Source organism: Lichenostomus cassidix, unplaced genomic scaffold (genome assembly GCF_008360975.1).
Source record: "Lichenostomus cassidix isolate B80296 unplaced genomic scaffold, HeHo_3.0 HiC_scaffold_39, whole genome shotgun sequence".
Lineage (NCBI taxonomy): Eukaryota > Metazoa > Chordata > Aves > Passeriformes > Meliphagidae > Lichenostomus > Lichenostomus cassidix.
The window spans coordinates 1,620,698-1,647,079 of NW_028147446.1; the positions used below are offsets into that span (position 1 = coordinate 1,620,698).

The 26,382-nt window shown below is 52.3% G+C and overlaps 3 protein-coding genes across 7 annotated transcripts in view; 1 reads left to right on the forward strand and 2 right to left on the reverse strand.

Moving 5' to 3' along the window:
- Positions 1-26,382, forward strand: part of BRD4 (bromodomain containing 4) — a 153,860-nt gene that overhangs the window by 86,971 nt on the left and 40,507 nt on the right. The gene's annotated exons all lie outside the window — the stretch shown is intronic.
- LOC146422688 (epoxide hydrolase 3-like) lies at positions 2,779-12,391 on the reverse strand. Of its 4 annotated transcripts, XM_085046142.1 has the most exons (8): positions 12,283-12,391; positions 10,898-10,952; positions 8,346-8,602; positions 7,440-7,525; positions 6,641-6,948; positions 5,908-6,011; positions 4,228-4,376; positions 2,779-3,039 (listed from the first exon to the last, which is right to left on the reverse strand). In XM_085046142.1, the coding sequence occupies exons 3-8, from the start codon at positions 8,583-8,585 to the stop codon at positions 2,802-2,804; spliced, it is 1,125 nt and encodes a 374-aa protein (XP_084902268.1). In that variant the 5' UTR covers positions 8,586-8,602; positions 10,898-10,952; positions 12,283-12,391; the 3' UTR covers positions 2,779-2,801. The 4 variants fall into 4 exon arrangements, with proteins under 4 accessions (XP_084902268.1, XP_084902266.1, XP_084902267.1 ...); XM_085046140.1 differs by lacking the exon at positions 10,898-10,952; XM_085046141.1 differs by lacking the exon at positions 12,283-12,391 and having other exon boundaries at positions 10,898-11,093.
- On the reverse strand, positions 15,719-25,377 carry LOC146422689 (bromodomain-containing protein 4-like; the record flags this gene model as incomplete). Its single annotated transcript, XM_085045786.1, has 7 exons — positions 15,719-15,916; positions 17,367-17,640; positions 19,568-19,779; positions 21,351-21,478; positions 22,817-22,982; positions 23,984-24,099; positions 24,651-25,377. Coding segments are annotated over 7 exons (1,692 nt in total), but the record flags the coding sequence as incomplete, so codon positions are not given.

Genomic DNA, 26,382 nt, shown 5'->3' on the forward strand with positions numbered 1-26,382 from the left:
GTGACACGGGTGACACTGAGGTGACAATGGCGGGGTGACACGGTGAGGACACGGGGGGACCGACACGGGACACAGGGGGGTGACACGGGTGGTGACACTGTGGGGACATGGCAGGGACCGACAGGGGACACGGGGGGGTGACACTGTGGTGACACTGTGGTGACAGTGGCGGGGTGACATGGGACACGGGGGGGTGACACGGTGGTGACACTGTGGGGACAAGGGACACTGGGAGGGTGACGCGGTGGGGACACAGAGGGGTGACACTGCGGGTACCAGGGACACAGGGGGGTGACACGGCGGGGTGACACGGGAGTGACATGGGGGTGACACGGTGGGGACAGGGGCACGGCGAGGGAGGGACATGGGGACACGGAGGGGACATGGGGAGGGACAGGGATGGGGACATTGAGGGGACATGGAGGGGACTTGGGGACACTGAGAGTGACAGGGATGGGGACAGGAGGCCCTGGTGGGGACATGGGGACATCGGAGGGGACATGGTGGCATCAGTGGGGACATGGAGGGGACTTGGGGACACCATGGGTGACACCATGGGGACACTGAGGGACACGGAAAAGCCTTGGGGACACCATGGGGACACCGAGGGTGACAGGGATGGGGCCTTGGGGACACCACGGGTGGCACTGGGAGGACACTGAGGGACACGGAAAAGCCTTGGGGACACCGAGGGTGGCACTTGGGGACACCATAGAGACACGGAAGAGCCTTGGGGACACCGAGGGTGGCACTTGGGGACACCAAATGACACGCAGGTGACACTGAGTGGCACGGAAAGGCCTTGGGGACACCAAGAGTGGCACCTGGGGACACCGAGCGACACGTCAGGTGACACTGAGTGACATAGAAAAGCCTTGGGGACACCATGGGTGGCACTTGGCGACACAGAAGAGCCTTGGGGACACCTCGGGTGGCACTTGGGGACACCGAGCGACACGCCAGGTGACGCCAGCAGTGCCACCCGCGGGGTGGGGGAGGGGCAGGGGTGTTCCCCGCCGCCCCTCCCCCACCCTCCCAGTCCGGTCCATCCGGTCCAACTGGTTAAACTGGGAGGGGTGGGGGAGGGGCGGGGGTGGCGCGGCGCGCGCGGGGTGGGGGGGGGGCGGCGCGGGGTCTCCTCCTCCCACCGTTAATCCTCCCTCCACCCCGTCTGCCCCTCCCACCCCAAATCCGCCCATCCCCCACCAATCCTCCCCACCCCAAGCCGCCCCTCCCCACCCAAACCGCCCCTCCCCCACCCTTAATCCGCCGCTGCCAGAAATCTTTAGAGGAGGCTTAAATGTGGGAGGGGAGGAGGAGAGGAGGGCAAAATCCACCTCCCCCACCCCGGCCTCACTGATCCGGAACCCAAAATTTGACAGTGGGACCCCAAAATTGACACTCAGACCCCAAAGTTGCCATCCGGGAAACCCAAAATTCCCACCCATCCCCCACTCAGGACCCAAAATTCCCACCTGGGAACCCAAAATTCCCAACCAGAACCCAAAATTGCCACCCAGGACCCAAATTCTCCCCAAAATTCCCATGCAGGACCCCAAAATTGACAGCTGGAACCCCAAAATTCCCAACCAGGACCCAAAATTGCCACCCATCCCCCACCCAGGACCCAAATTCTCCCCAAATTTCCTCTCAGGACCCCAAATTTCCCTCCCAGAACCCAAAATTTCCCAACCAGAACCCAAAATTCATACTCAGGACCCTAAAATTTCCTCCCAGAACCCAAAAATTCCCGCCCATCCCCCACCTAGGACCCAAAATTCCCACCTGGGAACCCAAAATTTCCCAACCAGAACCCAAAATTCACACCCATCCCCCATGCAGGACCCAAATTCTCCCCAAATTTCCCAGCCAGGACCCCAAAATTCACACTCCGGACCCCAAAATTTCCCAACCAGAACCCAAAATTCATACTCAGGACCCTAAAATTTCCTCCCAGGACCCCAAAATTCCCACCCATCCCCCACCCAGGGCCCCAAATTTTCCCCCCAAAAAACGTTCCTGCCCCTCCCCCATTTCCTGCGCCCCCCGAATTTATTGAGGCTCCGCCCCTCCAGATGTTCTCGGGGAGGGAGGGGCTGGACCCCATCCAGATGTGGGGGGATCACCCATCCCCCCCACCCCCCAGCGGTCCTCATCCAGATGTTGGGGGTTTCCCGTTCCAGATGTTGGGGGTTTTCCCACCCCCCGCTGGTGTCTCCCTTCCAGATGTTGGGGGTGTCCCCATTCCAGATGTTGGAGGTTCCTCATCCAGATGTTGGGGGTCCCGTCGCCCACCGGGGGCCCCCCGTTCCAGATGTTTGGGGGGCGTTTCCTATTCCAGATGTTGGGGGAGGGTGTTCCCGTCACCCACCAGGCTCTCCCTTCCAGATGTTTGGGGGTTTCCCATCCAGATATTGGAGTTTCCCATTCCAGATGTTGAGGTCCCACCCCTCACCAGGCTCTCCCTTCCAGATGTTTGGGGTTTCTCATTCCAGATGTTGAGTTCCCACCACCCACCAGGGTCACGGTTCCAGATGTTTGGGACGCCGTTCCAGATGTTGAGGTTTCCCATTCCAGATGTTGAGGTCCCCCACCACCCCTCACCAGGTTCACCATTCCAGATGTTCAGGGGAGTCCCACCCACCCACCAGGACCCCAAATTTCTCCCCAAATTTCCAGATGTTGGGGTTCCCCACCCTGCCTCTGGGGGTTTTCCCACTCCAGATGTTCAGGACTCCATTCCAGCTGTCAAGCCCCTCCCCCCCCCTTTCCCCTCCCCCTCCCCGGCAGAAGGGGCGTGGCTACTCCCCCTCCCCCTCCCCGGCCCCGCCCCCCAGGAACTCGCCAATCAGCCGCGCCAGGAGGCGTGGCCTCTCCTCGGGCAGCCAATGGGAGGCGTCGGGCAGGAGGCGGAGCCGCGCCGGGGGGCGGAGCCAGCGCAGGTGGGCGTGGCCAAGGCCGGGGTGCAGAAAGGCATCATGGGAACCCCAGAGCAGCAGCGTGGGGGGAGGGGGAGCTTCGCGCGGGATCGGGGGGGAGCTGTGGGGACAGGGGACAGCGTTGGGGACATTTGGGGACAGCATTGGGGACATCAGTGAGGACATTTGGGGACATTGGGGATGTTGGGGATGTTGGGGACACTGGGGACATTTGGGGATATTGGGGACATTCGGGATGTTGGGGATTTGGGATCAGTGGGGACAGCGTTGGGGATGTTGGGGATATTTGGGACACTGGGGACATTGGGGACATTGGGACTGCTAGGCCACTGCTGGTATGGGGACACTGGGGACACTGGGGGGATTGGGGATATTGGGGACACTGGGGATGTTGGGGACATTGTGGGGCCGTTGGGGACATTTGGGGACAGTGGGGACATCATTGGGGACACTGGGGACACTGGGGACATTGGGGATATTGGGGGGATTGGGGACGTTGGGGACATTACTGGGGACATTGGGGACATTAGGGATGTTGGGGACAGTGGTGATATTGGGGACACTGGGGATATTGAGGACAGTGGGGATGGCTGGGGACATTGGGGACACTGGGGACATCTGGGATGACCCCAAACCCAACAGGTTTATCCCAAACCCAACTGGGATGAACCCAAACCCAACTGGGAGATCCCAAACCCAACTGGGATCACCTCAAACCCAACTGGGATCATCCAAACCCAACTGGGAGATCCCAAACCCAACTGGGATCAATCCAAACTCACCCCAAACCCAACTGGGATCACCCCAAACCCAACTGGGATGAATCCAAACCCAACTGGGATCACCCCAAACCCAACTGGGATGAATCCAAACCCAACTGGGTTCACCCCAATCCCAACTGGGATGACCCCAAATCTAACTGGGATGACCCCAATCCCAACTGGGATTATCCAAACCCAACTGGGATCAACCCAAACCCAACTGGGATCATCCCAAATCTAACTGGGATCAACCCAAACCCAACTGGGATGACCCCAAACCCAACTGGGATCATCCCAAACCCAACTGGGATCAACCCAAACCCAACTGGGATCACCCCAAACCCAACTGGGATGAACCCAAACCCAACAGGTTTTTTCCAAACCCAACTGGGAGATCCCAAATCCAACTGGGAGATCCCAAACCCAACTGGGATCACCCAATCCCAACTGGGATGACCCCAAACCCAACTGGGATGACCCCAATCCCAACTGGGATGACCCCAATCCCACCTGGGACCCCGACTGACCCGAAGATGTTGCGGTACAAGTGGATTGGGGGGCTGAGCCCCCCGGGCTGGGACAGAGCGAAGAGGTAACAGTCGAGTTCCTCCTCCGAGAGGCGACTGGCGGGATTGCGGATCCCAGTGCGGGAACTGGTCAGGAACGACCTCAGCATCTGGGGAAATCCAGAAAATTTGGGAAAAATCCAGAAAATTTGGGTCAAAAACGTGAAAACTGGGGGAAAATGGGGGAAAAATCCTGAAAACTGGGGGGGAAAAGCCCAAAAATTGGGGGGAAAAGTCCTGAAAATTGGGAAAAGTCCCGAAAACTGGGGGAAAAATGGGGAAAAAAGGAGTCACATTCTGGATCCCAGTGCAGGAACTGGTCAGGAACGACCTCAGCATCTGGGGAAAAATCCCGAAAATTGGGAAAAATCCCGAAAATTGGGAAAAATCCCGAAAATTGGGGGAAAAATCCCAAAAATTGGGGGAAAAATCCCGAAAATTGGGGGGAAAAATCCCGAAAATTGGGGGAAAATTGGGGGAAAAATCCCGAAAACTGGGGGAAAAGTCTTGAAAATTGGGAAAAATCCTGAAAACTGGGGGAAAAATGGGGAGAAAATGGAGGTAAATTTGGGACAAAATGGGGGAAAATGGTGGGGAAAATGGGCGAAAATTATGGGGAAAAATCCCGAAAATTGTGGGGAAAAATCCCTAAAATTGGGGAGAAAATGGGAGAAATTCGGGCTGGGTGGTGCTGAGATCCCCGAAATTGGGGACAAAGTGGGTGAGGAGGTGACAGAGGTGTCAGGGAGGGGACAGGGAGGTGACAGGGAGGTGACAGAGGTGACAGGGAGGGGACAGAGGTGTCAGGGAGGTGACAGAGGGGACAGAGGTGACAGAGGGGACAGAGGTGTCAGGGAGGTGACAGAGGGGACAGAGGTGACAGAGGGGACAGAGGTGACAGGGAGGTGACAGAGGGGACAGGGGTGACAGAGGGGACAGAGGTGACAGGGAGGGGACAGTGGTGACAGGGAGGTGACAGAGGTGTCAAGGAGGGGACAGAGGTGACAGGGAGGGGACAGAGGTGACAGGCTGGGTGGTGCCAAGACCCCCAAAATTGGGGACAAAGTGGGTGAGGAGGGGACAAGGAGGTGACAGAGGTGTCAGGGAGGTGACAGAGGGGACAGAGGTGACAGAGGGGACAGAGGTGACAGGGAGGGGACAGAGGTGACAGAGGTTACAGGGAGGGGACAAAGGTGACAGGCTGGGTGGTGCCAAGATCACCGAAATTGGGGACAAAGTGGGAAAAGAGGGGACAGGGAGGGGACAGAGGGGACAGAGGTGTCAGGGAGGTGACAGGGAGGGGACAGAGGTGACAAGGAGGGGACAGAGGTGTCAGGGAGGTGACAGAGGGGACAGGGAGGGAACAGAGGTGACAGGGAGGTGACAAAGGTGACAAGGAGGGGACAGAGGTGACAGGCTGGGTGGTGCCAAGGTCCCCAGAATTGGGGACAAAGTGGGAAAAGAGGGGACAGGGAGGGGACAGAGGTGTCAGGGAGGTGACAGAGGTGACAGAGGTGTCAGGGAGGTGACAGGGAGGTGACAGAGATGTCAGGGAGGTGACAGAGGTGTCAGGGAGGTGACAGGGAGGTGACAGAGGTGTCAGGGAGGTGACAGGGAGGTGACAGAGGTGACCAAGGTGACCTGGAAGTCAGCCAGGGCCAGCAGCAGCTCGGGCAGCCAGGGCAGCTGGAACAGGAACATGTAACAGGAGCGCAGCAGCTGCGACGGGTGGCGGCAGGTGAAGTCTGCGTGGGGACAGTGACAGTGTCACCTCGGGGTCACCGGGGTCACCTCAAGGTCACCGGGGTCACCTCGGGATCACCTCAGGGTCACCTTGGGGCCACTAGGGTTATCTCAGGGCCACTGGGGTCACCTCAGGGCCACCAGGGTCACCTCAGGGTCACCTCGGGGTCACCTCGGGGTTACCTCAGGGTCACCACAGAGTCACTTGCCCAATGCCCCCAATGTCCCCATGATGTTCCCCAAAATGTCCCCAACATCCCCATCCCCCCATTATCCCAATTGTCCCCAGTGTCCCCAACGTCTCCATTAACCCCAATGTCCCCCAATGTCTCCATTGTCCCCAACATCCCCAGTATCCCCAGTGTCCCCAATGTCCCCAATGTCCCCAATATCCCCAATGTCCCCAATGTCCCCAATGTCCCCAGTGTCCCCAATGTCCCCAATATCCCCAACATCCCCAATGTCCCCAACATCCCCAATGTACCCAAATGTCCCCAATGTCCCCAAGCCCCCCATTATCCCCAGTATCCCCAAAGTCCCCACTGTCCCCAATCCCCTCAATGTCCCCAGTGTCCCCAACACCCCCACTGTCCCCAACACCCCCGCTGTCCCCGGTGTCCCCAGCTGTCACCTGCCATCACTCCCCGCTGAGGTCCGTCCATCACCACCAGCTTCTCCACCAGCTGCGGGTGACTCGCTGCCACCTCCCAGGCCAGGACGCCACCCCAGTCGTGTCCCACCAGGACACACCTGGCGCTGTCCCCACCGTCCCCGCGGGTCCCCAGGGCCTCGATGACGTCCCGGATGTCACCCAGGAGGAGGTCCAGGCGGTAGCTGTCCCTCCCCGGTGGCTTCTCGGAGTCGCCGCAGCCGCGGAGGTCCAAAGCCACCAGCCGGAAATGGGGGCTGAGCTCCGTCATGATGTGGCGCCAGCAGAACCTTGGGGACATCGGGGACAGCGGGGACATTGGGGGTGTTGGGGACATTGGGGATAATGGGGACATTGGGGACATTAGGGATGTTGGGGACATTGGGGACACTGGGGATATTTGGGGACATTGGGGACATTGGGGACATTGGAGATGTTGGGGATAACAGGGACATTGGGGACAATGGGGACATTAGGGATGTTGGGGATATCGGGGACATTGGGAACATTTGGAGACATTGGGGTTGTTGAGGACATTAATGGTGACACTGGGGACACTGGGGATATTTGGGGACATTAATGGGGACATTGGGGACAATAGGGGATGTTGGGGACATTGGGGATATTGGGAACATTGGTGACATTAATGGTGACATTGGGGACATTGGGGACATTTGGAGACATTGGGGACATTTGGGGACAATAGGGGATTGGGGACATTTTCAGGACATTTGGGGACACTCTGGGGACACTCTGGGGACACTTTGGGGACATTTCTCACCAGTTCTGGGGGAAGCCATGCAGCAGCAGCACCAAGGGAGCCCCAGGGGGACCTCGAGTGACATAGTGGAGCCACAGCCCTGAGCTCTGGGGACATTGGGGACATCGGTGGGGACATCGCTGGGGACATGAATGCCCAAAGACCCCCCAGAAAACTCCCCCCAAAAAAATCTCAAAAAAACCCGCCAAAAATATTTTTAAAAAATCCCCAAAAAACTCACAAAAAAACACCCTAAAACTCCCAAAACCCCGAAAAAAATCCCAATACCCCGAAAAATTCCCAAAATCAGAAAAAAATCTGTAAAAACCCCACAAAGCCACACAAAAATCTCCAAAAAAAAAAAAAATTCCAAAAACTCCGAAAAACCAAAAAAACCCGAAAAATTCCCCAAAAAACCCCAGAAAAAATCCAAAAAAATCCCCAAAATCCCCAAAAAAACCCGAAAAATCGAAATTCCCCCAAAAATCCAGAAAAAATTCTTAAAAACCCCACCAAAAAACCCAACTCCAAACCCCAAAATCCCAAAAGCCAAAAAAAATTCCCAATAAACCCCGAAAAAAAACCCGAAAAAATCCAAAAAACCCGAAAAATCAGAAAAATTCTTAAAAACATACAAAAACCCTCAAAAACCCCCAAAAATCTCCCAAAATAAAAAAAAATCCCCAAAAACCCGAAAAAATCCCGAAAAATTCCCCAAAAAAATCCAGAAAAAAATTCTTAAAACCCCAAAAAAAATCTCCCAAAATCCAAAAAAATCCCCCAAACCAAAATCAGAAAAATTCCCCAAAAAAAATCCAGAAAAAATTCTTAAAAACTCCACCAAAAAACCCTCAAAAACCCCCAAAAATCTCCAAAATAATCCCCCAAATCCCCCAAAATCCCCCAAAACCCCCAAAACCGGCTCACCTTGAGCCGCAGGTGGCGATGCTCCCCGAAGGTCTCGTCGCGCAGCCCCGGCGGAGCTTTGTCGCGACGGCGCCAGCGGAATGTCGCGACAGGACCGCGCCGGAGCAGCAGCGCCACCGCCCAGAGGACAAAAGCCACCGCCGAGGTCACCGCGGCCACCAGCAGCGCCAGCCGGGCGACCAGGCGACGTGCGGCCAGCAGGAGGCGCGTGGGGGCGAGCAGGACGGGCGACAGCGGCATGGGGACAGCTGGCGACACTGGGGACAGTGTGGGGACACCTGGGGACACCTGGGGGACATGGGGACATCAGGGACAGTGACATGGGGACACCTAAGGACAATGTGGGGACAGCTGGGGATGTGAGGGACAGTGACATGGGGACAGCTGGGGACAATGTGGGGACGATGCGGGGACACCTGGGGGACATGGGGACATCAGGGACAGTGACATGGGGACAGCTGGGGACAATGGGGACAATGTGGGGACATGGGGATGTGAGGGATAGCAGCATGGGGACACTCGGGGACAATATGGGGACAATGTGGGGACAGCTGGGGGACATGGGGATATCAGGGACAGCGACATGGGGACACTGGGGACAATGTGGGGACAGCTGGGGACAGCTGGGGGACATGGGGATATCAGGGACAGCGACATGGGGACACTGGGGACAATGTGGGGACATGGGGATATCAAGGACAGGAGCATCAGGACACCTGGGGACACCTGGGGACAATGTGGGGACATGGGGATATCAGGGACAGCGACATGGGGACAGCTGGGGACAATGTGGGGACAATGGGGACAATGTGGGGACATGGGGATATCAGGGAGAGTGACATGGGGACACCTGGGGACAATGGGGACAATGTGGGGACAGCTGGGGATGTGAGGGACAGCGACATGGGGACACCTGGGGACAATGTGGGGACAGTGTGGGGACAGCTGGGGACACCTGGAGGACATGGGAATCTCAGGGACAGTGACATGGGGACAGCTGGGGACAATGGGGACAATGTGGGGACATGGGGATATCAGGGACAGTGACATGGGGACACCTGGGGGACATTGGGGACAGGAGAATCAGGACAGCTGGGGACAATATGGGGACAATGTGGGGACAGCTGGGGGATGTGGAGAGGTCAGGGACAGTGACGTGGGGACACCTGGGGACAATGTGGGGACATGGAGATATCAGGGACAGCAGCATGGGGACACTGGGGACAGCAGGGGACAATGTGGGGATGTGGGGATGTCAGGGACAGTGGCATGGGGACAATACAGGGACACCTGGGGACAGCTGGGGACAATGCAGAGACATCTGGGGACAGCTGGGGACAGCCGGATCTCCCATCCCTAAGGTGTCCCCATCACGTGGTGGCCTTGTCCCCAGGGTGGCCTCGTGTCCCCTGTGTCACCATGGCCAGGGTGTCCCCAAGGGTGCCGCAGTGTCCCCAAGGCCTTGCAGTGTCCCCATTGTCCCCAAGGTGTCCCCATGGTGTCTGTATTGTCCCCAAGGCCCCTGCAGTGTCCCCATTGTCCCCATGGTGTCCCCACAGCCCCCAGTGTGTCCCTATTGTCCCCACTGTCCCCACAGTGTCCCCATTGTCCCCACAGGCCCTGCAGAGTCCCCAAGGCTCCTGTGGTGCCCCCATTGTCCCCACCTTGTCCCCACAGTGTCCCCAATGTCCCCATGGTGTCCCAAATGTCCCCATGGGGTCCCCAATGTCCCCAAGGCTCCTGCAGTGCCCCCGTTGTCCCCCCAGTGTCCTCATTGTCCCCATGGTGTCCCCATTGTCCCCCACAGCCCCCCCAGTGTCCCCATTGTCCCTACTGTCCCCACTGTGTCCCCACGTTGTCCCCATTGTCCCCACTGTCTCCACCTTGTCCTCATTGTCCCCACAGTGTCCCAACTGTCCCCATGGTGTCCCTACTGTCCCCCCAGTGTCCCCATAGCCCCTCATTGTCCCCACAGTGTCCCCCCAGTGTCCCCATTGTCTCTGCTGTCCCCACCTTGTCCTCCTTGTCCCCATGGTCCCCACAGTGTCCCAAATGTCCCCATTGTCCCCATGGTGTCCCTACTGTCCCTACGGTGTCTCCATTGTCCCCATAGCCCCACATTGTCCCCACGGTGTCCCCCTGGTGTCCCCTTGGCCCCATGGTGTCCCTGTTGTCCCCACTGTCCCCTTGGCCCCTCCAGTATCCCCCCAGTGTCCCCCCAGTGTCCCACCTTGTCCCCATGGTGCCCACAGTGTCCCAACTGTCCACATTGTCCCCACGGTGTCCCCATTGTCCCCATAGCCCCACATTGTCCCTCCAGTGTCCCCCCAGTGTCCCCATTGTCCCTACTGTCCCCACATTGTCCCCACTGTCTCCCTGTCCCCACCTTGTCCCCATTGTCCCCATGGTCCCCACAGTGTCCCAACTGTCCCCATGGTGTCCCTACTGTCCCCCCAGTGTCCCCATTGTCCCCATAGCTCCCCATTGTCCCCATGGTGTCCACAGTGTCCCCATAGCCCCACACTGTCCCCACGGTGTCCCCCTTGTCCCACCTTGTCCCCGCAGTCTCTGCAGTGTCACTCCCGGGCTGCAGTGTCACCGTCTGTCCTATTTCCCAGGTGCCACCAAAACCAGGATGTCACCATTCCTTGGGTGTTACCATCAGGGATGTCACCACTCCTTGGGTGTCACCACCCCTGGGTGTCACCATTCCTTGGGTGTCACTTTGGATGTCACCACCCTCGGGATGTCACCACCCCCCAGGTGGCACCGGCAGGGGTGGCGCGAAAACCAGAGTGTCACCATTCCTGCGATGTCACCATCCCCAAAATGTCACCACCCGTGGGTGGCACTGCCAGGGATGTTCCTCCGATGTCACCACCCCCAGGATGTCACCATTCCTTGGATGTCACCACCCCAGATTGTCACCCCCAGGATGTCCCCACCCCCAAAGTGTCACCACCCCAGAGTGTCACCACCCCAGGATGTCACCCCTGGGTTGTCACCATCAAGGATGTCACCCCTGGGTTGTCACCCCTGCAGTGCCAGCAGTGTCACTGTCCCCAAGGGGGTCCCAGAAACGGAGTGTCACTGTCCCCAGGGTGATGTCACGACATGGAGTGTCCCTGTCACCCAGGGGGTGTCACGACATCAGGGTGTCACTGTCACCAAGGCTGTCCCCACACGGGATGTCTCTGTCACCAGCATGTCACGACATGGAATGTCCTTGTCACCAAGGGACTGTCACAACATGGAGTGTCCCTGTCACCAAGAGTGTCCCATAAATGGGGTGTCACTGTCACCAAGGGGACATCACGACATTGGGGTGTCTCTGTCCCCAGGATGTCACGACATCGCTGTCCCTGTCACCAAGAGTGTCACGACATGGAATGTCCCTGTCACCAAGTGTCATGACATTGGGGTGTCCCTGTCACCAAGGGGACATCACGACATGGAGTGTCTCTGTCCCCAGGATGTCACGACATTGCTGGCCCTGTCACCAAGAGTGTCACAACATTGAGGTGTCCTTGTCACCAAAGAGGTGTCATGACATTGGGATGTCCTTGTCACCAAGGAGATGTCACGATACGGAATGTCCCTGTCACCAAGAGTGTCACAACATCAGGCTGTCCCTGTCACCAAGGCACTGTCACGACACGGAGTGTCTCTGTCCCCACGCTGTCCCCAAGCAGCCATTCCCCTCCCTCCCGGCCCTATCGCGACATGGCGCTGTCATTGTCCCACGTGTGTCCCCAACCCCTCCCCCCAGCCCCGCCCCCTCCCGGCGCTATCGCGACAGGCGCTGTCACTGTCCCACGTGTCTGTGTGTCCCCAACCCCTCCCGGCACTATCGCGACAGGCGCTGTCACTGTCCCACCCCCCGTGTGTCCCCAGCCCAGCCCCGCCCCCTCCCAGTGTCCCCAGCGCCACCACCGACCTGTCGCGACACACCGGGCTGGCCCAGAGCGGCTCCTATCGCGACACACCGGGCTGGCCCAGAGCGGCTCCTATCGCGACACCGGGGTGACCCGGAGCAGCTCTTGTCGCGACACTGGGCTGGCCCAAAGCGGCTCCTGTCGCGACACCGGAGTGTCCCAAAGCGGCTCCTGTCGCGACACCGGGCTGCCCCGGAGCGGCTCCTATCGCGACACGGCAGTGTCCCAGAGCGGCTCCTGTCGCGACACGGCAGTGTCCCAGAGCGGCTCCTGTCGCGACACGGCAGTGTCCCAGAGCAGCTCCTGTCGCGACACGGCAGTGTCCCAGAGCGGCTCCTGTCGCGACACGGCAGTGTCCCAGAGCGGCTCCTGTCGCGACACGGCAGTGTCCCAGAGCAGCTCCTGTCGCGACACGGCAGTGTCCCAGAGCGGCTCCTGTCGCCTCTGTCGCGATCGCAGCTCTGTCGCTTCCTCCCCCAACCCTCCTCGCGCCACTTCCGGGTTCCACCGCGCGAACCACGCCCCCGAGCGCTGATTGGATAACGGCGGAAAGGGGGCGGAGCCTGATGGGAGCAGCCAATCAGCGCGCGAGGTGGGCGTGGCCTGTTTGGGGTGAATTTGGGGCTTTTTGGGGTTTTTTTTTTGTGTCTCTTTTTCTTCCTTTTTTGGGCTTTTTGTGGATTTTTTTGGTTTTTTTCCTTTTGGTCTTTTTCAGTTTTCACCTTTTTTTGCGGTTTTTGCCTCTTTTTGGTGTTTTGCCTTTTTTTGCTTTTTTCCCCCCATTGTTTTATTTTAAATTTTTTTTTACTTTTTTTAGTTATTATTTTCCCTTTTCTTCCCTTTTTTTTCCATTTTCTGTCCCTTTTTTTCCTCCTCCTTTTCCCCTTTTTTCGAATTTTAATTTTCAACATTTCGAAAAACATAGAAATTTCCATTTCTGTTCAATTTCAACTTCAGATTTTCCAATTTTTAAATTTCGAATCTTCGAAAGTTTCCTAATTTTGGATTTTTATCTCTAAATTTTCGACTTAATGGAATTTCAATTTCTGTCAATTTCAACTTCAAATTAAAAAAAAAAAATCGAATTTTCAAATTCTGTGATTTTTTTGGATTTTCGTTTCCTTTTTCAATTTCCATTTCCAAATTTCAACTTCTGAATTTGAAATCTCAAATTTTTGGAGTTCTGTGACTTTAAAAATTCCATTTTATTTTTGATTTAATTATTTAATTTTTAATTTTTCGATCTCCAAATTCAAAACGCCGAATTTTTCCATTTCTCAATTTCAACTCAAAACTTCCCAAATTTTTCATTTCCATTTTGAAGGTTTTTTTCAATTGAAATTTAAATTTCCAATTTCTGCCATTTAAAAAAAAAATTTCATTTCCTAAATTTCCCCAACGGCTGAAATTTTAATTCCTAAATATTTAATTCCTAAATATTTAATTCCTGAATATTTAATTTCTAAATAGTTAATTTTCTAAAGATTTCCTAATTTCTCTAAAAAACTTTATAAATATTTAATTTGGATTTTTTCCTCCCATTTTCGCCCTCCTTCCTGCCTCTCCCCCACCCTCCCTTTTCCCGCCATTTTGTTTTTGGAGTTTAAAAAACCCGAAAAATTCCGATTTTTTTTTTTTTTGTTTTTTTTTTATACAAAACCAAAAACTCGCAGCTTTTTTTGTTTTAATTCCACGATCGGCGAAATTCCGGGAATTCCGGGAATTCCGGGAAAAGGGAGGGAAAAAAAAAAAAAAAAAAATCGGGATTGGCACCCAAATAAAATTAATTAATTAATAATAATTAATACAAGCCCGGGCTGGGGGGGGGAAGTGAGAATTCCTGGGATTTTGGGGCAATTTGTTGGGATTTTGTATAAAATTAAAAAAGAACTTTGTTGGGAAAGGAGGGAAAATGGGGAAATAATAAAAAAAAAATTCCGAACGGCGAATTTTGGGGGAAAAAAGGGAATTTTGGGGGAAAAAAGGGGAGGAGGAGGAGGAGGAAGTTAGAAAATGGGGAAGGATGTATAAAAAATGGGGAAAAAATGGGGAAAAATGGGGAAAAAATGGGGAAAATTTGGATTTGGAAGGAAGAAATTTTTTTAAAAAAAAGGGAAAAGAAGGAAAATTGAAAAGGAAAAAATTAAAAAGGGAAAAAAAGGGAAAAGGAAAATTAAAAAAATAAAGGGGAAGAGGGAGGTGAAGGAAAAAATGAGGGAAAATTAGGAAAAAGGAGGGAAAAAGGAAAAAAGAGGAAAAAAAAGGAAAAAATAGAAAAAAAAGGGGAAAAGGAAAAAAATAAGAAAAAAAAGGAAAAAATCAGAGAAAAAGAAAAAAATCTGGAAAGAAAAAAATCAGGAAAAGGAAAAATGAGGAAAAAAGAAAATAATCAGAAAAAAAAGGATAAAATCAGAGGTAAAAGGAAAAAAAAGGAAATAATCAGGAAAAAAGGAAAAAATTGGGGGAAAAAGGAAAAATCAAAAAAAAAGGGAAAAAGAAAAATAATCAGGAAAAAAGAGAAAATTCTGGGAAAGGAAGGGGGAAAAATTAGGAAAAAACAGAAAAATCAGTAAAAAAAGGGAAAAAATCAAGAAAAAATGATGCAAAAAATCAGAAAAAAAGGAAAAAAAACAGAAAAAAAAATCAGAAAAAAAGGAAAAAATCAGAAAAAAAAGGAAAAAATCAGGAAAAAAAGTATTTAAAAATCAGAGAAAAGAGGGAAAAAAAAATTCAGAAAAAAAGGAAAAAAATCAGGAAAAAAAGGAAAAAAATCAGGGAAAAAAGGGAAAAAATCAGGGAAAAAGGGGAATTTTTGGAAAAGGATGGAAATGAAAAAGGAGGAAAAGGAAAAAAAAGGAGGAAAATTCCAGCAGGAGAGGAGAGCAAGGCGAAGGGGGGGAAGTCCCTGAGGCAGTGGCATCACCCCTCCCCCCCCAAATTCCTCCCCAAAAAAATCCCAAATCCACCCCAAAAAATTAAAAAAAAAAATCAGGAATTTTTTTTCCCATTTTTTTTTGCCGTCGTCGGAAAACCGAAAAATAAAACCCCAAAACCCCTGAAAAAAAAAAAGACAAAAAAAAAAATTAAAATTCTCAATCTTGGGAATTTTTTCCTGGGAAAAGTAGAATTTTAGGGTTTTTTTTGGTGTGAAAAGAGGAAACCCAAAAAAAAAAAAAAAAAAAGGAATTCTGGGGTAAGGCAGCCCCTCCCCTCTCCCCATTCCCGAATTTTTTTTTATTATTTTTTTCCAACATTTTCAACGGAGAGAGTCCCAACTTTTTTTTTTTTTTGGTTTTTTTTTGGTCTTTTTTTTTTCTTTTCCATCGTCATTTTTTATATAGGCAGAAGGAAAAAAAAACAAATAAAAGGGAGAAAAAAATAAAGAAAAAAAAAGGAATTTTTGTCGTTTTCGTCTTTTTTTTTTTTTCCCATTTTTTTTTTCTGTCGTTTTTTGTTTTTTTGTCTTTTTTTTTGTGTTTTTTGGGAAAGAGTCAAATCCGGCCGGAATTTCGCCGGAATTTTCCGGAATCTTCTCCTCTCTTCTCTTCTTCTCTTTTCTCTTCTCCTCTAGAAAAGATTTTCCTCGAAAATCGCCAGGAGGTCACTCTGGAAGTTCATGTCGATCGTCGCTGCCATCTGGGAATTACAAAAAAAAAAGGGAAAAAATTCCTGGATTTTTTATTTCTGAATTTTTGGGGTTTTTTGGGATTTTTTCTGGAGGTTTTTGGGATTTTTTTGGGGTTTTTTTGGGATTTTTTTAGCGGGTTTTTTTGGATGTTTTTAGCGGGTTTTTTTGGATATTTTGGGATATTTTTTGTGGGTTTTTTTGGAGATTTTTAGCGTTTTTGAGGGTTTTTTGGGGATTTTTATTGGGGTTTTTTTTGAGGTTTTGACCATTTTTTGGGGTTTTTTTTTAGATTTTTAGCATTATTTGGGGTTTTTGATTTTTTGGGGGGTTTTTTTGGAGGTTTTTATTATTTTTTGGGGTTTTTTGGGGATTTTTATTGGGGTTTTGGAGGTTTTTGGCATTTTTCGGGGTTTTTTTGGCAATTTCTAGCATTTTTTGGGGTTTTTTGGGAGGTTTTTGGCATTTTTCGGGTTTTTTTTGGCAATTTCTAGCATTTTTTGGGGTTTTTTTGGAGGTTTTTAGCATTTTTTTGGGGTTTTTTGGGGATTTTTTTTTTATTTTTAAAATATTTTTGGGGGGGATTTTTGGCGATTTTTTGGGGATATTTGGGATATTTATCCCCCAAAAATCCTGAAAAAAAACCCCCAAAACCACCAAAAATCACAAAAAAACCCCCAAAAATCCCCAAAAAATCCCCAAAAATCCTGAAAAAAAACCCCAAAAAAACCCCAAAACCCCCCAAACCTCACCGCTTCCCGGCGCCTCCTCTCCTGCTCCCTAAAATATCCCCAAAAAATCCCAAAAAAAACCCCAAAAATCCCCTCAAAAATCTCAAAAAAACTCCCCTAAAAATCCCCCAAAAAAATCTCCAAAAAAACCCCAAAAATCCCAAAAAATCCCCAAAAATCCCCCAAATTCCCCAAGTCTCGCCGCTTCCCGGTGCCTCCTCTCCTGCTGCCTAACAAAATCACCAAAAATCCTGAAAAAATCCCACAAAATCACAAAAAAAATCCCCAAAACCCACCAAAAATCACAAAAAAACCCCCAAAAATCCCCAAAAAAACCCCGAAAAAATCCCAAAACCCCCCAAATCTCACCGCTTCCCGGCGCCTCCTCTCCTGCTCCCTAAAAAATCCCAAAAAATCCTCAAAAATCCCCCAAAATCCTGAAAAAATCCCCAAAAAACACCAAAAATCACCAAAAAAACCCCCAAAAATCCCCAAAAAATCCCCAAAAATCCTGAAAAAAAACCCCAAAAATCCCAAAATTCTGGAATCTCACCGCTTCCCGGCGCCTCCTCTCCTGCTCCCTAAAAAATCCCAAAAAATCCTCAAAAATCCCCCAAAATCCTGAAAAAATCCCCAAAAAACCACCAAAAATCACAAAAAAAATTCCCGAAAAATCCCCAAAAATCCTGAAAAATACCCCAAAAAAATCCCAAAACCCCCCAAACCTCACCGCTTCCCGGCGCCTCCTCTCCTGCTCCCTCTTCCTGGCCATCTCGCGCTGCTGGTCCAGCATGGACTGGGAGCTCTGGGAGCTCTGGGGCTGCGGCTGCGCCGATGTCACCGCGCCGGGGACGGGGACGGCGCCGGGCAGCGACACCGACACCGACACCGGCACCGCGCCCGGCGCCGCCTGCTGCTGCTGCTGCTGCTGCTGCTCCTGGCGCCGCCGAACCTCCTCGTGCACCCGCCGGGCTTGTTCCAGAGCTTCCTCGTCGTCACGGGTCCTGAAATGGGGGAAAAATATGGGAATTTGGGAATGGGAGTGACCACAGAGTGACCAGGAACCCGCCGGGCTTGTTCCAGAGCCTCCTCATCGTCACGGGTCCTAAATGGGATAAAAATATCGAAATTTGGTCAGGGAGTGACCACAGAGTGACCAGGAACCCGCCGGGCTTGTTCCAGAGCCTCCTCATCGTCACGGGTCCTGAACGGGAGAGAAATTGGTCAGGGAGTGACCACAGAGTGACCACAGAGTGACCAGGAACCCGCCGGGCTTGTTCCAGAGCCTCCTCGTCGTCACGGGTCCTGAAATGGGATAAAAATATGGGAATTTGGTCAGGAGTGACCACAGAGTGACCACAGAGTGACCACAGAGTGACCAGGAACCCGCCGGGCTTGTTCCAGAGCCTCCTCGTCGTCACGGGTCCTGAGAGAGGAGAGAAATTTGGGAATTTGGTCAGGGAGTGACCACAGAGTGACCAGGAACCCGCCAGGTCTGCTCCAGAGCCTCCTCATCGTCACGGGTCCTGAAATGGGATAAAAATATGGGAATTTGGTCAGGAGTGACCACAGAGTGACCACAGAGTGACCACAGAGTGACCAGGAACCCGCCGGGCTTGTTCCAGAGCCTCCTCATCGTCACGGGTCCTGAATGGGAGAGAAATTGGGAATGGGGTCAGGGAGTGACCACAGAGTGACCACAGAGTGGCCAGGAGTGACCAGGAACCCGCTGGGCTTGTTCCAGAGCCTCCTCATCGTCACGGGTCCTAAATGGGAGAGAAATTGGTCAGGGAGTGACCAGGAGTGACCACAGAGTGACCAGGAACCTGCCAGGCCTGTTCCAGAGCTTCCTCATCGTCACGGGTCCTGAAATGGGATAAAAATATGGGAATTTGGTCAGGGAGTGACCACAGAGTGACCACAGAGTGACCAGGAACCCGCCGGGCCTGTTCCAGAGCCTCCTCATCGTCATGGGTCCTAAATGGGAGAGAAATTGGTCAGGGAGTGACCACAGAGTGACCAGGAACCCGCCGGGCTTGTTCCAGAGCTTCCTCATCGTCACGGGTCCTGAGGGGACAGGGAATTTGGGAATGGGGTCAGGGAATGGTCTGGAGTGACCAGGGAATGGCCATGGTGGTTCTGGAGATGTTTGTGGTGATGGCCATGGTGGCCATGGTGTTCCTGGAGGTTCTGGTGATGTTTGTGGAGGTAGTTACGGTGTTTCTAGTGGTGGTTATGGTGATGGCCATGGTGGCCCTGATGTTCTGCAGATGTTTATGGTGACGGCAATGGTGGCCCTGGTGTTCCTAGTGATGGTAACCATGGTGACCATGATGTTCCTGATAATTCTACTGATGGTAACCATGGTGACCATGGTGTTCCTGATGTTCCTACTGATGGTAACCATGGTGACCCTGATGTTCCTGCTGATGGTAACCATGGTGACCATGGTGGCCCTGATGTTCTGGTGATGTTTGTGATGATAACCATCATGTTCCTGATGTTCCTACTGATGGTAACCATGGTGACCCTGATGTTCCTGCTGATGGTAACCATGGTGACCATGGTGGCCCTGATGTTCTGGTGATGTTTGTGATGATAACCATCATGTTCCTGATGGTTCTACTGATGGTAACCATGGTGACCATGGTAACCCTGATGTTCCTGCTGATGGTAACCATGGTGGCCCTAAGGTTCTGGTGATGTTTGTGATGATAACCATGATGTTCCTGATGTTCCTGGTGGCTGTGGCCATGATGACCATGGTGACCATGGTCACCATGATGTTCTGGTGATGTTTGTGATGATGACCCTGACGTTCCTGATGGTTCTACTGATGGTAACCATGGTGACCATGATGTTCCTGGTGGCAGTAGCCATGATAACCACAGTTGCCCTGCTAGTTCTGGAGATGTTTTGGTGTCTCCTCACCTCATCCTCTCCTGCTCTCGCCTCAGCCTCTCCTTCTCGCGCTCGGCCTGCTCGGCCTGGGCCTTCAGCGCCTTCTCGCGCTCCTCCTTCTCGCGCGCCGCCCGCTTGAACTGCTCGAAGCTGTCGCTCGACGACTTGGCCGCCGCCGCCGGCGCCGCGGGGTGCTTCTGCACCAGGGAGGCCCAGGAGCCCATGTTCTTGATCTTCAGGTCCTGGGGACACAGGGACAAGGGAGGAGAAGGTCAGGAGGAGGTTTGGGATCCTCCAGGAGCTACTGGGATCCACCAGGAGCCCATGTTCTTGATCTTCAGGTCCTGGGGAGAGAGATTTGGGGTCAGGAGGAGGTCAGGAGAAGGTCTGGGATCCATCAGGATCCACCAGGAGCTACTGGGATCCACCAGGATCCACCAGGAGCCCATGTTCTTGATCTTCAGGTCCTGGGGACAGAGAGACAAGGTCAGGAGGAGGTTTGGGATCCACCAGGAGCTAGCAGGAGCTACTGGGATCCACCAGGAACCACCAGGAGCTACTGGAATCCACCAGGAGCCCATGTTCTTGACCTTCAGGTCCTGGAGACACACATTTGGGATCAGGAGGAGGTTTGGGATCCATCAGGAACTACTGGGATCCACCAGGATCCACCAGAAGCCCAAGTTCTTAATCTTCAGGTCCTGGGGACAGAGATTTGGGGTCAGGAGAAGGTTTGGGATCCACCAGGATCCATCAGGGGCTACTGAGATCCATCAGGATCCACCAGGAACCCATGTTCTGGATCTTCAGGTCCTGGGGACACAGGGACAAGGTCAGGAGAAGATTTGGGATCCATCAGGATCCATCAGGAGAAGGTTTGGGATCCACCAGGATCCATCAGGGTCTACTGAGATCCATCAGGATCCACCAGGATCCACCAGGAGCCCATGTTCTTGATCTTCAGGTCCTGGGGACACAGGGACAAGGGCAGGAGAAGGTTTGGGATCCATCAGGATCCACTAGGATCTGCCCAGAGCCACCAGGATCCACCAGGAGCCCAAGTTCTTAATCTTCAGGTCCTGGGGACAGAGAGATTTGGGGTCAGGAGAAGGTTTGGGATCCATCAGGCTCCACCAGGAGGTACTGAGATCCATCAGGATCCACCAGGAACCCAAGTTCTTGACCTTCAGGTCCTGGGGACACAGATTTGGAGTCAGGAGGAGGTTTGGGAACCACCAGGAGCTACTGGGATCCACCAGGATCTACCTTCTTGATCTTCAGGTCCTGAGAAAAAGAACTTGGGGTCAGGAGAAGGTTTGGGATCTACCAGGAGCTACTGGGATCCATCAGGATCCATCAGGATCCACCAGGAGCCCAAGTTCTCCATCTCCAGGTCCTGGTGAGAGAAGATCTAAGCCTGGTGGGACCTCAGGAGGTTCTTATGGATTCCGTCCTGGAATTTCCCAGGTTCTTCTGGATCCTAACCCTTCCCAGACCCTGGTGGGACCTCAGGAGATTCCAATCCTGGAGTTCTTCAGGTTCCTCAGCCTGGTGGAACCTCAAGATCTTCTCCAGAATCTAAATCCTGGAAAAATCCCCCAAAAATCCCAAATTCCACCCCAAACCCCAAACCCCAAATCCTCACCACCATTTATCCCAAAAATCCATCAGAAATTCCACGATTTTCCCCCCAAAATTTGGGGGAATGTCACTTTTTGATGTTTTTTTGGGAGGATTTTTTGGGGGATTTTTTGGTTTTTTTTCCAGGATTTTTTCTGGATATTTTTTGGGGTTTTTTTTTTGGGATTTTTACCTTTTTTGGGGCCACAGGGGTTTTGGGTTCCGTTTTCTGCCGCTCCTTGTCCGGGGTGGGCGTGGTCTGCTCCGGGGGGCGGATCACGGGGCGTGGCCCCGCCCCCTCCAGGGGCTTCAGCTCCGGCCCTGAATCCCAAAAAATTCCAGAATTATTTGGGGTTTCGGATCGAAAATTGGGAATTATTACCATTTTAGATCCCAAAACCAGGAATTATTATGGTTTTAGTTGTCAAAATTGGGGATTATTGAGGTTTCTGACCCAAAATGGGGAATTCTGACCCTGAAATTGGAAATTTTTGACATTTCTGATCCCAAAATTGGGAATTATTGGGGTTTCTGACCCCAAAATTTGGGTGGTCGTGGTCTGCTCCAGGGGCTTCAGCTCCGGCCCTGAATCCCAAAAAATTCGGGAATTATTTGGGGTTTTGGATCGAAAATTGGGAATTATTACCATTTTAGATCCCAAAATTAAGAATTATTGAAGTTTTGGATGAGAAAATTGGGAATTATTGGGATTTCTGACCCTGAAATCAGAAATTTTTGACATTTCTGACCCCAAAATTGGGATTTCTGATCTCAAAATTGGGAATTATTGGGGTTTCAGACCCCAAAATAGGAACTTATTGGGGTTTTGGATCCCAAAATTGAGAATTATTGAGGTTTTCGATCCCAAAATTGGAGTTCTGGAGATTTCAAATCCCAAAATTGGGAATTATTTGGGTTTCTGACCCCAAAACTGGAGCTATTGGGATTCTGGATCCCCAAATTGGAGTTATGGGGATTACTGACCCTGAAATTGGGAATTCTATCGGAAAAACTGGGAATTATTGGGGTTTCTGATCCCAAAATTGGGAATTATTGGGGTTTCTGACCCCAAAATTGGGAGTTATTGGGATTTCTAACACCAAAATTGGGAATTATTGGCATTTCAGATCCCAAAATTGGGAATCATTGGGATTTCTAACACCAAAATTGGGAATTATTGGGGTTTCTAACCCCAAAATCAGGAATTAGTCCCACGAAGTTTTATGGGGTTTTTTCCCCCACTGTGGGATTTTGGGGATTTTATTCCCACCCCATGAACTTCAATGGGATTTTTTTGGATTTTCCCCTTCCCATTCACTTTTATGGCAGATTTTTTGGGGATTTTTTTCTCCTCCCATCAACTTTTATGGATTTTTTAATGGGTTTTTCCCTTCCCACGGGGATTTTTATTGGGGATTTTTTGCTATTCTCTCCCTCCCCGTGAAGTTTTAGGTTTTTTTTCAGGATTTTCCCCTTCCCATTAAACCTTACAGGGGTTTTTGTGGGATTTCCCCCTTCCCCATAAATTTCACCCATTTTTTGGGGAGGATTTTTCCCCTCCCCACAAAATCCCACCGTTTTTTCCCGGGATTTTTCCCCTTCCCCTCAACTTTAACGGATTTTTATGGGATTTCGGGGTTTTTTGGGGTCCCCACTCACTCTGGGGGAGGTGTGGGGCACTCTTGATGCCCTCGGGGTGACCCTTTTGGGGTTCCTGGCGCAGGGGAGGACTGAAGGTCTCGTTTCGGATCACCGGAGAGTGAAGCTTCTCCTCCTTGGCGGCGCCGAGCGGCTGCGACTGAACCACCGAGGCTGCGCGCAGTTCCTGAGAAAAAATGGGAATTTTGGGATCAGAATTTACTCTGAAATCCCAATTTTGACCCTAAAATCCTAATCCCGACTGAACCACTGAGGCTGCGCGCAGTTCCTGGGGAAAAATGGGAATTTTGGGAAATTTGGGATCAGGGTTTACCCTAAAACCCCAATCCTGACTGAACCACCGAGGCTGCGCGCAGCTCCTGCGGAAAAATGGGAATTTTGGGAATTTAGAAATTCGGGATTGAAACCCAATCCGAACCCCGACTGAACCACCGAGGCTGTGCGCAGTTCCTGGGGAAAAATTGGGAATTTTGGGATCAGGGTTTACCCTAAAACCCCAATCCTGACTGCACTACCGAGGCTGCGCGCAGTTCCTGGGAAAAATTGGGAATTTGGGATCAGGATTGACCCTAAAATCCCCTAAATCCCAATCCCAATCCCAACCCCGACTGCACCACCGAGGCTGCGCGCAGTTCCTGGAAAAAATCGGGAATTTCGGGATCAGGATTGACCCAAAAATCCCCAAAATCCCAATCCCAAAATCCCAATCCCAAAATCCCAATTCTTCCTGGGGTTTTTTTCCATTTTTGTCCCTTTTTTTCCATTTCTTCCCATTTTTCCCTGGTTTTTTGGCTGGATGTTCTGCTGGGGGGGTGATGGGGATAACCTCCAATCCCAATCCCAAAACCCCATTTTTTTCCCCATTTTATTCAATTTTTCCCCCATTTTTCCCTATTATTTCCCGTTTTTTCCCTTTTTTTCCCCATTTTCTTGTGGTTTTTCCCGTTTTTCCTGTTTTTTACCTGTTTTTTTGGCTGGATATTCTGCTGGGGGGGTGATGGGGATAACCTCCACTCCCAATCCCAAAATCCCATTTTTTTTCCCCTTTTTTTTCCATTTTCCCCCTATTTTTCCCCCATTTTTCACCATTTTTTCCCCGTTTTTCCCCATTTTCTCGTGTTTTTTCCAGTTTTTTTCCCGATTTTTCCCATTTTTCCCGTTTTTTACCTGTTTTTTTGGCTGGATGTTCTGCTGGGGGGGCGATGGGGGCACCAGGCCCTGGAACTGGGGGGGCATCTGTGGGGAAGGCAGCATGAGAGGGGAGGGGGCTTCGCGCAGGTGACCTGGGAACAGGCAGAGAGAAACCCGGGATGACCCCAAAAATATCCTGGAGTGACCCCAAAAGTATCCTGGGATGACCCCAAAAATATCCTAGAGTGACCCCAAAAATATCCTGGAGTGACCCCAAAAATATCCTGGAGTGACCCCAAAAATATCCTGGAATGACCCCAAAAATATCCTGGGATGACCCCAGAAAAATCCCGGGAGAACCCCAAAAACTCCTGGAATGACCCCAGAAAATTCTGGACTGAAAAAACCTGCAATGGCCCCAAAAAACCCCAGCAGGATGCCAAAATTCCATGGATCCATCCATCCTCTTCCTCCTCCGTCCATGAATTCCAACAATCCCATCCATCCATAAATTCCATCCATAAATCCCAACAATTCCATCCATCCATAAATTTCAAAGACTCCATCATCCATCATCCATCATCCATCCATCCATCCATCCATCTATCCATCCATCCATCCAGCTGTCTATCCATCTATCCATCCATCCATCCCCAAATTCCCCAAATCCCCCAAATCCCACCCCTGGCCGTTCCCCGCTCACCGCCGCCGTACGGATCGGCCTTGTGCTGCCGCGGCGACGGGTGGTGCTGGATCACCTGCTGCGGCTTGGCCTGCTGCACCTGCTGCTGCACGGCTGCCTGCTGCACCTGCTGCTGCTGCGGCGGCTGCTGCGGCTGCTGCTGCACCGCCTGCTGCTGCTGCACCGCCGCCTGCTGCTGCTGCTGCTGCGCCGCCTGCGGCTGTTGCACCGCCGGCTGCACCGCCGCGCCCAGGTGCGCCGGGAAGGGCAGCGGCTGCAGGTGCAGCGGGCGGGGCTGCGGCGGGGCCTGCAGGGGCTGCACGGGCGGAGGCTGCAGCGCCGGCTGCGGGGCGGGCTGCGCGCTCTGCGGCGGCGCCGGCGGCGGCTGCGACTGGACCTTCACCGAGGGGAGGAGGGGAGGCTGCGGCTGCGCCTTCTGCAGCTGCTGCAGGTAGAGCTGCATCTGGCTGGCGCTCAGGGCGAGGCTGTGGTGAGGAGGAGGAGGCGGAGGCGGCACCACGGGAGGTTCCTCGTCCTCCAGCAGGACCTGCGGCGGCTGCGGCAGCGGCGGCTGCGGGAGGAGAGGCTGCGGCGGAGGAGGAGGCGGCGGCGGCGGCGGCAGCGCCGGGGAGGTGGTCGGTGGCCGAGGGGGCTTGGGGGGCAGAGCTGCGGCGCGGTTGCTGGGCCTCGAGGGCTGCTGAGGCAGGGCGTTGTGCAAAGCTGCGCAGGAGGAGGAGGAGGAGCAGGGTCAGGAGAAGTCTGACTGGATGGTCCATCAACCATCCATCCCATTCCCAACATTGGTGTCTCTGGGAGAGCCCAGAAGATCAGGAGAACTTTGACTGGATGGTCCATCGACCATCAGTCCCATTGCCAACATCAGCATCTCTCTGAGATATCCCAGAAGATCAGGAGAACTTCCATGGGGTTGTCCATCAACCACTGATTCCACCTGACATTATAATCTTCCCCTGGGATATCCCAGAAGATCACAAGAACTTCCATGGGATGGTCCATCAACCATTGATCCTATTGACCCGGCATCATCATCTCCCTCTGGGATGTTGGGACGTCTCATGAAGGAGACGGTGGTAACATAAATTCCAAGGATCCTATCTATCCACCTTTCCATTCACCCATCCATCCATCCATCCATAAATTCTGAGGATCCCATCCACCCCACCAACCCTGAAGAACCTCCTTGTTCCAACCTCCACCACCATCCTCTTCCTCTAGGATTTTGGGATATCCCAACAAGACCATGATGGACATCAACCCTGAAGAACCTCCTTGTTCCCACATCCACCACCCTCTAGGAGAAACCAACATCCCAGTAAGAACTTAATGGCCACCAAGCTTGAGGAACCTCCTTGTTCTCCCATCCATCACCATCTTGCTCCTCTGGAATTCTGGGCCATCCCAACGAAACCATGGTGGCCACCAAACCTGAAGAACCTCCTTGTTCCCACATCCACCACCCTCCTCTTCCTCACGGATTCTGGGTCATCCCAGTAAGACCTTCATGGCCACCAAGCCTGAAGAACCTCTTTGTTCTCACACCCACCACCCTCCTCTTCCTCTAGGATTTTGGGATATCCCAAAAAGACCATGATGGACATCAAGCCTGAAGAACCTCTTTGTTCTCATCTCCACCACCATCCTATTCCTCCGGAATTCTGGATTAAAATCCCATTAAAATCCCACTAAGACCACCATGACCACCACCCCTCCCACCCTCCAGAAGAACCCAACC

Bases quoted from the DNA above. Each gene is read 5' to 3' on its own strand.
- LOC146422688 (XM_085046140.1), bottom strand. From the start codon at position 8,585: ATGCCGCTGTCGCCCGTCCTGCTCGCCCCCACGCGCCTCCTGCTGGCC. The intron at 6,949-7,439 runs GTGAGAAATGTC...GATGTCCCCAAG, and splicing joins CATGGCTTCCCCCAGAACTG to GTTCTGCTGGCGCCACATCA. The intron at 3,040-4,227 runs GTCAGTCGGGGT...CTGTCCCCACAG, and splicing joins TTGTACCGCAACATCTTCGG to CTCCCCCCCGATCCCGCGCG.